Source organism: Bufo gargarizans, chromosome 1 (assembly GCF_014858855.1).
Source record: "Bufo gargarizans isolate SCDJY-AF-19 chromosome 1, ASM1485885v1, whole genome shotgun sequence".
Taxonomy (NCBI): domain Eukaryota; kingdom Metazoa; phylum Chordata; class Amphibia; order Anura; family Bufonidae; genus Bufo; species Bufo gargarizans.
The window spans coordinates 212942212-212954590 of record NC_058080.1 but is presented as its reverse complement, the minus strand read 5'-3'; the positions used below and the strand labels follow the sequence as shown (position 1 = coordinate 212954590).

At 42.7% G+C, this 12379-nt stretch overlaps 1 protein-coding gene across 1 annotated transcript in view; it reads right to left on the bottom strand.

Annotated features, from left to right (window-relative positions):
• The window catches only part of SEC24D (SEC24 homolog D, COPII coat complex component), a 90215-nt gene that overhangs the window by 61604 nt on the left and 16232 nt on the right, over positions 1-12379 (bottom strand). The window contains exons 2-8 of the mRNA XM_044305112.1: positions 11480-11665; positions 9579-9690; positions 9354-9496; positions 6724-6969; positions 2448-2572; positions 1046-1157; positions 626-753 (exon numbers count right to left, since the gene is read on the bottom strand). Coding sequence (XP_044161047.1) covers positions 626-753; positions 1046-1157; positions 2448-2572; positions 6724-6969; positions 9354-9496; positions 9579-9690; positions 11480-11630 — 1017 coding nt within the window. The 5' untranslated portion in view covers positions 11631-11665. The remainder of the gene's footprint in view (positions 1-625; positions 754-1045; positions 1158-2447; positions 2573-6723; positions 6970-9353; positions 9497-9578; positions 9691-11479; positions 11666-12379) is intronic.

Below are 12379 nucleotides of genomic sequence, written 5' to 3'. Positions count from 1 at the left end.
TTTTCTGCTCTTAAATCCACATTCAAAACTCATCAACAGTTTTCCTAATGACTTTAATGTTAGAAACCTCACCTTGTACACACAGTGGTTAGGGTCCGTTCACACGTCCGCAAATGGGTCCGCATCCATTCCGCGATATCGGGAACAGGTGCGGACCCATTCATTCTCAGCACGGGCTTCACACGTTCGCGTGAACGAGCCCTTATATGAGTAATTACCATTACAATCATTAAAAACCAAACCAATTGTACCATCAACCGCCCGAGGTAAATATGCCGTGAGGAAAGAATAGCCTCTTTACGTGTAGGAGCCACTGCAGGCATTTTATCCAAATCAGTGTGTACCTAAGTCATCGTGAAGCAGTTTGTAAGGAAAATTGCATTGTCCACAATGACAAACTATGGAAGCAATAAACTCAGTGGGTTCAGCTGATTACTGAATGTTTCATAAAATACTTTGATTTTTGCTTCAAACCTGAGCCAAGTCCAGTTTTTCACATCCAGAAGCAAACAATGTTTTCTATTACTCCTATTACTTCCTGCAGATAGCATTTAACGTTACCTGAGGTCACACAGATCCAGGTTTCATCAATAAAGTGAACGTATCTGGCAAAAGGTTCTCTTACCTCATTTGAAGGAACCACAGCCAAAGGCTTGATGACAGCGGCAAGTGGAATTTGAGACTGTTTAGCCATGTCGGAGGAGGTAGGGAAGCAATATGTTGTACATCTAATGTAACGTGGGCTGGCATTCCCTGAAACATTAAGGACATTTGATTATGACCACAATGATGGCTTAATAAAAGCAGTGTGCCACCACGCTGACTATAAACTTGCTACCTTGTCAGCAGAGTAGCTCCTTGCTGACAGATCACTTAATCTGTCTGGATTAATATTTCAATGCAAAATTTGTTGATTTACATGTAATATTTGGAAACACAATACTTTAATAAGGGACTGTTCTGGGCACCCACAGAGGAACCTGAGAGCCCAGCTCAAGTGCCATTACCATTCATGCCAAAATGAAATCTCGTGTTCCTTGATTACCTTGATCCTGTACGGTAAAGTCTGTGGTGACAAGTGGAGGGACCTGTCCTCTTATGTTAGTGGTATAGACTTGTCCACCTCTGCTGACCTTATCATTGTCAATCACTTGGATCTGGTAATAAAATAAGATTGTAGTAGGATTAGTACTTTAGCAGTAACAAGAGAGAGGATCTGGAAAGCTGCTTCAGGTTTAGAATGGATGTTAATACACAAATATGGAGATGTCCACGGAGAAAGAACAAAGGAAAGCTAATTGACAGCAAAATCTCTAATTAAGGTATATTGAAGAAAACATTTCTTCATAGTAGGTATTCATAATACCTCTGGCTATAATTTGTATTAACATGCGGAGCAGCCTTCCACTAGACCCTATTTTGTAGCACGGGTTGGCTATCATACCACAATCTTGGTGAGGTGGAGACTCTGGAAATGCTCAACATTGTGGTATTTCAGCCTCCACATCCAATACATGGCAGCTCAAGAGCACAAACACGTGACTGGGTAGCTCTGTGCACAAGACAACGGCACTCGGGCTAAGGATACCCATGGCGTATGGACTTTGGGGATAGCAATGCATATCTTAATCCTTAGGATACCAGAGTTTTTTTCATTTTTGATTTTCATTTTTCTTCTGTTAGGGCTTTAATCACCGCGATCGGCATTTTTGCCGCTTGCGGTAGTTAGCCGCAGGTCTCTGCTGTTTAAAACAGCAGAGACCAGCCGGATATGACGCTCACTGCACATGCGAGCGGGCGCCATGTTTGCCTATCACTCCAGCGCCGTACATGAGGCAAAAGGGTTAAAGTGGTTTCCAGGAATACAATATTGATGAACTTTCCTCAGGAAAGGTTATTAATATCAGATTGGTGGAAGTCCAACTCTCAACATCCCCGGTCATCAGCTGTTTGACGTGGCCACAGTATGCCCCTAGGCTGGTGACCTCATGTTCATCGGTCACATGTCCTAAGTGAAGCGCAGGCCCATTCTATTGAGTGGGCCTAGCAAGCCATATCAAGCACAGCCGCTATGCAATGTTCAGAGCTGTGCTTGGTGTGCCTTGAGGAGGCCGCAGTGTTCCATCAGCTGATTGGCTGTAGAGCTGAGAGTCGATCAGATATTGATGACCTATCCTAATGGTAGGTCATCAATACTGTACTCCCAAACAAACCTTTAAGACCTTGTTTGCATATGTGAAGTGGTTTCCATTAATAAAAGAAATGACAATATAGTGCTCGATCGATCTTACAATCTCACCGACTTATGGGGTCTGGCGATTAACAGAATTTTGATGGGAAGAAAAGCACTTCATGCAGATATGAGGACAGCCAACGGCCATAAATAACTCGATATGCAGTGCCATCATTACTCATATCTATACAGCAATAACAACACAGTAACTTACTGGGCTTGGGATAGAATCCGGGTCAAGCTTCTTTTGCGGTGGTCCAGATATTTGCTGTTGGCTTCCAGGAAATGCACCAGGATATGGCATTGGTGGTCCTGGTAACTGAGCACCATAGTTGTTTTCTATAATATGACCGAAAATATACCACCAATCTATGTGAGTCTCAAGATCGAACACAAAATTTCACTTTACATCAAAATGGGGGCTGAGCGTCCCTGACCCGCGGATGTATTATATTGCAGCCCAATTGCAACACCTTCGGGGGTGGGGAGAGATGGATAAGTTAAATACAGCTGGAAGAGTTGTGCAGCAACTTGTTCATAACAAGAATGTAATAGCAGCATTAGAGGGCGGCACTTTTTATGACAAAGGCAGGCAATATGGTATTTTACGCACAATTCACTCAGTATGGTGGAAAGCTAAAGAGATTGTAGGGATTCAAGGGTATACCCGATTCACCCCAATCTGGCCTAACTATATGTATAAGGAGCTAAAGATGGTAACTAGTGTAAAAATTTGGGACACGTAAGTCCTTCAGTATGCTACAGCAAGAGTTTGGATTGCCTAAAACCTTGTTCTATGTCTACCTTCAGCTACGACATGCTGTGCAGATACAGTACCTGCTGATACGCATTTGATTATCACTCATACGGCCTCGCAGGGGGATACAAAGGGTGTGATCTCCTCGTATTACTCGAGCTTACTAGAGGCATTACATAAGGCCCATCCCCTGCAGCTACACGCTAAATGGCAGAACAATGGGAGGAGGTTTTGGAGGATTTCCCCGTGGTAGCGGTGAGTGAGGCCCATAGAGTCGCAGAACTGCTATTACTACACAGAGTATATAGAACTCCGGTCTTGTTACACAGGATGGGATACAGGACGGATGATACTTACCCTAGATGCGGGGCACACAATGCTGATTTAATCCATTTAATGTGGAACTGCCCGAGGCTGCGGCGATACTGGTCTGATGCCGTGGATCTAATCCGTACTGTGATTGCTATAACTATTGATTTATCTCCTACAGTATGTATATTGGGGTATACTAAAACACTACCTGCTACTCTTGAGCTTAAAATAGCTATTTTGAGAATTCTTTACCAGGCAAGGAAGCTAATTGCATTTCACTGGATTGCCTCGGCTCCTCCGGTCATCCGGGATTTAGTGGATAAAATCCATATGCTGGTGAGGCTAGAGAGTTATGTGTATCAAAAACGAGGGAGTAGTAAGAAATTCGAGAACATATGGTCTCTGTGGGTAGCACACTATAATATTATGGTTTAACATGATAAGCTTGCAGATCTGTATGACGATGGGTATGTACTGCAGGGTGACTTGTGCGTAAGACTGGTTGATGGATGGCGTGACTGCAGGATGTAGTTGTGGAATTGGAGACTAGTTGGAAAATCAAGCACTAGACCACTCGGACGGTCTTACTGGACCCTGGACTTTGGAGAAATATGAGAACTCTTTCGGTACCACTTCTGTGGACTTTCGTGCGACCGCAAACCTGGGACTCAGGGTGGGGGGGAGGGCATGTGTTTTCGGGGTGTTTGCAATACTATTGTTAAAACTTATAAATATGATCCATTTTTCCCCCTCCAAGTTTTTTTAAACTAGTTTTATGTTGAAGCTCCTAGGCAGTGCACTTAAGCCTCTTATTCAGTTCAGCAATTCATTAAAGCTGTTTTCCGGGATTTTAATATTGATGACCTTTCCTCAGGAACTACTATGTACGATACGGGGCATCACCCTCTGTATGTTTGCAGTGTGAGATTGCTTTCCCAAATTCGATTCATTCCTTAACCCCTTAAGCCACCGTGACGTTCCAGTAAATCACGGTGATGCAGGGGATGTATGGAGCTGGCTACTGCAGAGGCCCGCTCCATACATGGCGGGTGCCGGCTGTATCATACAGCCAGCACTCGGCCACACTGACAGGGAGCGGCGATTGCGCCGTCCCCGTCATTTAAGTCCTCAGATGCCGCGATCAGCGCTGATCGCGGGACCTGTGAGTGAAAGCAGAGGGATGTGGTTCCCTCTGCCTTCCGATTGGAGCCGTAGGGCTCCGATTGGTTGCCGTGGCAACCTAGACGCTGCTGAAGCGTTCCAGGCCTGCCATGGCTTTCTCTATAATGAGCTATTCACAAAGCATATCTCAGAATGGAGACTGTAGAAATACTATTCACCCTAACAGATCTCTTTTGGGGTGAATAGGAGAGGGGATCAAAAATAGTTAGAAATTAAAAAAAAAAAAAAACATTAAAATATTACGTTTTCCAAAAACAGAAATGGTAAATTAAATGGTGCCGTAAAAAAAAATGCATCTTGTCACGCAAAAAATAAGCCATCATATGGCTGTGAATGAAAGAATAAAAAAAAATGATTGCTATTGGAATGTAGGGAGTTAAAAACTAAAATGTCAAACCAAAAATGGGCCTGGTACTTAAGGGTTAAATCACACTTTTATGTCTATGTTGTGCCTGTCATTTGTATCTTAAGGCCACTTTCAAATAATTTCCTTTTAGGACAGCTCACTGCAGCTTGTTTTATTACTGGTGATAAGGTCTCCTCAAAATTCATAAAAAAAATATATATAAATGATGTGAATAAGAAACTGGACAAATAAGAAATCAACTTGAGCCTGGTAGCCCGTCCTGATGTTAACAGATTTATCAAAGAATTCACAGAGGAATTTAGTTTAGGAAAGGGGGTTAAAAAAACAGCTGATACCTGTAGAACAAGCCATTTTTCTCTGATAATATATACTACAAAATTTCTTATGTTCAAAGTTGTGTGAGACGACAGAGACCATGTAAGAAGTCCATAACTTGAATAAAAAAAAATCTTGACCTGTGTGTGCCTTCGTATACAGTATAAGGGCTTGTTCACACGACCGTGCTGTTTTTGCCTTCTGTAATTTGCGGAACGGAACAGACGGCCCATTATAGAAATGCCTATTCTTGTCCGCAAAAGGGACAATAATAGGACAGGACTCATAATTTTTGCAGGGCCACGGAACGGAGCAACGGATGCGGACAGCACACAGAATGCTGTCCGCATCTTTTGCGGACCCATTGAAATTAATTGTTCCGTATACAGACCGTATGCGGAACGCATAAAACGGTCCGTATGCGGAACGCAAAATACGTTTGTGTAATCGAGCCCTAATACTGTGCAGGGTTCAGCAACTGACTATGTTTCCTAGTGTACTATATTTCGGTCTTCATTCCCTGGATTGTGGACTACACAATGTCCATGCTGCACGTTGCGGTCTCCTAGGATCTTCTTATAAGTGGTATGTCATCCAACCTGCATAACTTTTCCTGCGCAGTATTATTTCATTCCTATACTGAAGGTACACAGTGAACAGTAAGTGAATGGAGTACAGATTATCTATCTATCTGGATATAGATATATATAGATACATTATATATCGATTATATATACAGTATTTTCAACACACAATGGTCTTTCCTCAGCCATTGTAAACTGAAACTAGACTCCATATACAATGCAGTAGACTCAGAGCCAACCAACCCGACAAATCAAGATGACCATATTTTTTTATAAAACATCTGTTCTGGTAGCTCCTCTTTACAGTACAGTACGGTACTACGTGTTGTGTAAGTACAGTACGGTACTACGTGTTGTGTAAGTACAGTACGGTACTACGTGTTGTGTAAGTACAGTACGGTACTACGTGTTGTGTAAGTTCAGTACGGTACTACGTGTTGTGTAAGTTCAGTACGGTACTACGTGTAGTGTAAGTACAGTACGGTACTACGTGTTGTGTAAGTACAGTACGGTACTACGTGTTGTGTAAGTTCAGTACGGTACTACGTGTTGTGTAAGTACAGTACGGTACTACGTGTTGTGTAAGTACAGTACGGTACTACGTGTTGTGTAAGTACAGTACGGTACTACGTGTTGTGTAAGTACAGGATGAGCTGCTCCTTGGTTTGTCAGGTGCACTGTGTGCTATAACCCTGAAGAAGCTCCTGTCCAGTTATAAGTAAGGACTTGTTTTATCTGTCTTAGGTATCTGCTTATTTTTCTTTCGGGATGATATTTTTGGGCTTTGGAAGCAATTACTAGTTTTCCATAGACTTATCGACTATACAATGGTCGTCCTGGAATGCATTGTAACTGGAGGAACCACTGGATGGATGGATAGATGATAGATAGATAATCCTCCAATGTCCCTTTAATAATATGTATATTTACACAAATTTGCACCCATTTAAATATTAAATATTACGTGACTTACGGTTTTGAGAAGGATATCCAAAATTGGGGGGCTGTCCTGGCATCTGTGATTGGAAAGGAGGATGTGCATTCATTCCATCTTGCATATTGGCATGAGGTAAGAGAGACTCCGAATTTAACCCATTAAAACTGCTAGTTGCTCCTGGAGGTGTATGGAGGCCTGGTGCCATATGACGGGTCTGAGGTGGAAAATTGTCAGGCATATTTGGGCTAGGAGGCACCTGAGGGTTACTGGATCCAGGAGGACCTGTGAACGTATAGTGAAAACAGTAAGAATGCTGTACACTGAGCCATTATGCCACTGAGTGCTGCAGTGACTTACATAACGTTTTATGTTGATTACGGTTTTTGCTTATGTAAATGTCAATATCTTGGAACAAAGAAACTAAGTGTAAAATAAGACTGCCTTCAATTAGCTTACAAGAATACTTCATCCCCTTATGTAACACTATGTTCACACTAGTGGCTTTCTGCATCTTAATGGAAAAATACTGTCTATTTTCCAGCACTATTCTTGCCATTAAATTTTTTTTTTTTTGAAACCATTAAAGTCAATGAGATCTGTCAGAATCTATCACATCTCCCAAGGCTCTGTTAAGAATGTCATAATGTTAAGGGCTTGCTCACATTGCCGCTAATCTCTGCTCCATAGTAGCGGCACATGAACAGTCGCTGCTCCAGAAGCAGAGCCTCTGCACCGGCTCCACTACTAGGAGAATCAGTGTGAGATTGTCAGGGTCAGGCGAGATGTCCGACCCTGTCAAACAAGCGGCGGGGGTGGCTTCTTGCCTTGCAGATGAAGAAGTCTTCTTGATGAAAGAATCGATTCGTACAAACTGATTCACTAATCTATGGAGTAGGGTCCATTCACACATCCGTATGTGTTTTGCGAATCCACGGATTGGCAAAACACGGACACCGACAATGTGCGTTCCGCATTTTGCAGACCACACATCGCCGGCACCATAATAGAAAAAACCTTAACTTGTCCGCAATTTTGGACAAGAATAGGACATGTTCTATTTTTTTCGGGAACGGAATTGCGGACCCGGAAGTGCAGGTCCGCATTTCCGGATCTGGACAGCACATCACGTGGCCCAATAGAAATTAATGGGTCCGCAATTCCGTTCTGCAAAATGCAGACAGACGGTACTGAACAGACACCACTGACTTTAATGTGCCATTATGCTTTTTCACTGTATATAGTGCTTAATAAGTGCTGCGTCTTCTACTGGTTCCAGTAATCATATGACCAATCACATGATCACAGGGATGCTGGACTTGGTCTACTGGATCTAATTAGACGCAGCAGCGCTCTGTACAACTCTAGGAGTATACCCGTAGTCACAATGGCACATATACTGCAGAGCTCTCGGCGACAGTCCCATTCATCTAGATGGGACTTTTATAAATTTCCCAGCAGACCAGGCAGCCTAAAGATGTGTCAGATTTATCAGAGTGGCTGATGCTAGATAATATATCTGTTACACTTTTAGACTGACTAGAGTAAGGAATGAATTTATTAAGAGTAGCATTTTTTATGCCAGTCTTTAAAAAAAAAAAACACATCAAAATTGTGGTGCAAAATTCTTAGGTACGCCTAAAAAAAGATGGTATAAACCCCTTCAGGACCTTGTGATTTTGCGAGTGAGTTTTTGTTTTTACTCTCCACCTTCCAGGAGCCCTAACTTTTTTATTTTTGCATTCACATAGCCGTACTTTCTAATGTCACCATTTACTATTGCATATAATGTAGGGCAAAACTGGGAAAAAAAGTTCCAAATGGGGAGGAATTAGAAAAGTTTTATGGGTTTTGTTTTCACTGTGTTCCCTTCATTTTCTAGGGCAGCACAATTGCAACAATAGCACATTTATATAGATTTTCTTGTGTTTTAACACTTTGAAAAAAAAAACATTTTTTTTCTTTGCATCGCCATATATTGACCCTATAACTTTTTTATAGTTTCATAGGGGAAAGTGCCTAAAACGACCTGAAGTGTCCAGCCATTAGGTAGGGAAAACTAGAATAGCACACACTGGACCAGAGCCAGGGAGTGTTTCCATAGGGGCCGTGTGGGAGAGCCCAGGAGAAAAGTGCAGGCCGCAGCCAGCAGTGGGGCCGGCACTGTGGGAAGCAATAGTCAAGGCAGGGTAAGTGATGCACCCACCCAGGGGGAGCAGGAGAGAGGTGGGTACAAGCCACTAGCGTAACATATATTTGATACTGACGTTGGTTCATCCCATTCCAGGTCCCCCCTTTATGTATGTAAAAAATGGTCACTAGATTCTAAGACTACCCTATGCACAGTGTGCTCTCAGATGGACCAATGAGGTCAGCACCGTGTCCATCTCTATCTTCCACTGCTGGTCCCTTGTAGGTTTATCAATGTGTTTACTTGCAAATGCATTATAAAATACGAGTTTATGGGCTGAATGTCATTTTATGAAGCGTTAGTGGCACTTTTATTGACACATATTAATCAGTGAGAGGAGCTGAAGAGCTCATGTCAATCAGCTTCTAGATCAGATACTTCCTTTTAGCCCAAAAATATCTCATGAACAGGAGTGTAAATGAAATAAAACTGAGCAATGTTAATAAGTACTTTAGTATTATTAAACATAAAAAATTACCGTATCCCCCTAGCTGCATGTTGGTAAACTGGTTGGACATCTGCTGAACTGGTGCTGGAGGAGCACTGTTGAAATGTGTTGAAGACTGACCAATGGAAGGGTATGAAGGAGAGGCATTACTGGTAACTGGAGGTCCTGGGTGCCTGAAAAAAATGTGCAGATGGAAGTACAGAACCAGAGACAAAGACTGCATATAATACTATATCTAATACATTTCCTAATTACCTGTGAGCGAGGTTTCCAGGGGGATTTGGTCCATTGTATAAGTTATGCTGAGTAGGAGGTGGGGAACTCAAGGTTAAAGGAGATCCAACTTGTGCACCAGGTTTCAGCCCAGCTGCAGAAACATATACAGAAAGCACTTTAAGAAAGCATATGACCAGCAAATTATTTAGTTATGGTATAATAACCAACCAAAGTAATGTGACATAAAAATTCTTTGCTGCCAGTGTCTGTATGACCACTCTATGTATGTAAAGGGTTTGCCCACCAAGAAAATAGTAGTCACCACTTTTGTTTTCAATTTGGACTTTTCTAACCTGTTTCACCATGTAAACTCTGGTTTAGTTACATCCTGTATGTAGCACTTCCTGTTACTGTATCCAACCAAACCCATGATGCACTTCTCCTTAGCCACACCTCCAGCACCGCCCCTCACAACACCCAACTAGTTCATAGCTCCTCCCATCCAGTTCAGACTGATTATAATCGGAGATGAGTGTCTGTATAACTGGCCTGTGTAAAAGGCTCTGGTGATCACCCAGTGAACAAGCAAATGCTCATTCATCGGGTGATCGTTTTATTCTTCCGGCACCAAGAATCATGGCTCCTGGGCAGCAGATCGCACTGTCTAAACAATGGTGATTTCCTATGGGGACAAGCAATCCCTTCTTCCAATACAGCAGGGGTGACCACTGCATGTGACTGCAGCCCTGATCTCCTCTGATGATCAGGGAATTATCGGGATCGTCTGGTTCGTTCCCAATAATCTGTCTGATCATTGGTCCATGTACAAGGACCTTAAATGGGTTGTGCTACTTCAGCAAATGGTGTTTACTCAAGTAAAGAAAGTTAATGCAAGCCACTCACTAATGTATTGTAATTATCCATATTGCTTCCTTTGCTGGCTGGATTCATTTTTACATCACATTATACACTGCTTGTTTTCGTGGTTACGGCCACCCTGCAATCCAGTAGTGGTGGTCGTGCTTGCACACTATAGAAAAAAGCACCAGCCTATGCGCGATCCAATTTTTTTCCTATAGTGTACAAGCACGACCACCACTGATGGATTGCAGGATGGTCATAACCTTGGAAACAACAAGTGATGGAAAAATGAATCCAGCCAGCAAAGGAGACAATATGGATAATCACAATACATTAGTAAGTGGCTGGTATTTTTGCTGAAGTGAGACTATCTGATTCAAGCACTGCTTCAGTTGCACTTTTCACAGCAAGTGAATTAGATTTGTAAAACTCTATTAACAGGTATTCTACTACAAATACACAAGGGGCAGATTTATCAAAGGATTTACCCCCGTTCTGCAATGTAAATACGTTGGGGCTTTTAAGCCAAACACCATATTTATGAAGCCTCTGGCACAGTGGGCACACACTGTCCTGGCACTGTTTTAAGCTTGTGCCATATGCCAATAATAATAAAACTCCACCTTTTTTTCAAACATGTGCTTACTTTAGAGCATGACCAATACAAAAAGATAGCTGATCATTTAACTAAAGCAATCATCGTAATTTCAAAATTAAAATGACCTTCCAAGACAAAAACGTTCATATTTTTGGGTCAATAAATGATTTGTTTATAAAGATGGGCTGACTGGCACCACTGTCACAATCACAAACCAGAGGTATGCATTATGTAACTAATATCCTGTCCTGCCATTCACTAGCCATTAGTGAACATTGTTTTCTTAGGTCTCACGGTCCCCCATGCTTTATAGCAGGCATCCTCAAACTGCGGCCCTCCAGCTGTTGTAAAACTACAACTCCCACAATGCCTTGCTGTAGGCTGATAGCTGTAGGCTGTTTGGGCATGCTGGAAGTTGTAGTTTTGCAACAGCTGGAGGGCCGCAGTTTGAGGATGCCTGCTTTATAGGATTCATTCTTACCTGACTGCGGTGGAAGAGATGTAATGTTTGTTGCACCAGAATGGCCATAGGTCGGAGACATCATAGGGGTCCCGTAGCCTGGTGGAAAACCTCCCAGTCCGGGCTGAGGCTGAGAGTATGGAGGAGAGGCCACATATCCTTGCTGGCTCATTCTTTCATTAGCAGCTGCAAAATGTCTTGTGTCCTCTAGATTAAAAAAGTAAATCAGTTAGCTGTCAAGAAATGGAAATGAGATGCAGAACATATGTACGGGGTGCACCGTATGTAAGGACACCCATATCGTACTGGGGTGTACTCGCTGGTGAAATCTTATCAGGTTGTTTGCTCACATAACTACTGACTGATAGCAGTAAAGATAAAGAGTAGAAATCCAAAGTAACAAACCCTCTGCTCTACATTACTGTAATACGGTGCCTAGTAATACCTAGAGTGAACTGTACATTAGTACCACCTAGCACTGGAGAAACCGCTGGTTAGTATCCGTCCCATTTACACAAATCCATGGCTCCTTAAAAGAGCAGTAGATGATGGCCATAATACATGGGCTACGTACAGAGAAATTCCCCTGCCAGCAGGTTGATGGGTCTGAGGGGGTTGGAAGCAGTTCCCGAGGCTTTGTTTCTCCAACATGAAGAAAGGGGAGGGCGGTGTGTGCTCTGGAGGCAGACGTGGCACAAGCATGAGCTTTGGACACCAGCGCTGGAATATCTCTGCTTGTTTTCTAATCCTTAGTCAACAGAATCAGTAGTGATGTCAAAGAGGATAGGGCAGGAGGACTTGTACTGGTGAATCACAAGTTCAGCCCGGTGCAGAAAGAAAGAGATGATCTTCTGACTTCAAGGTACACTCCACTAATGTGCTCCAAAAACTCTCACCCTTGTGCCCTTCTGCAATGACTGG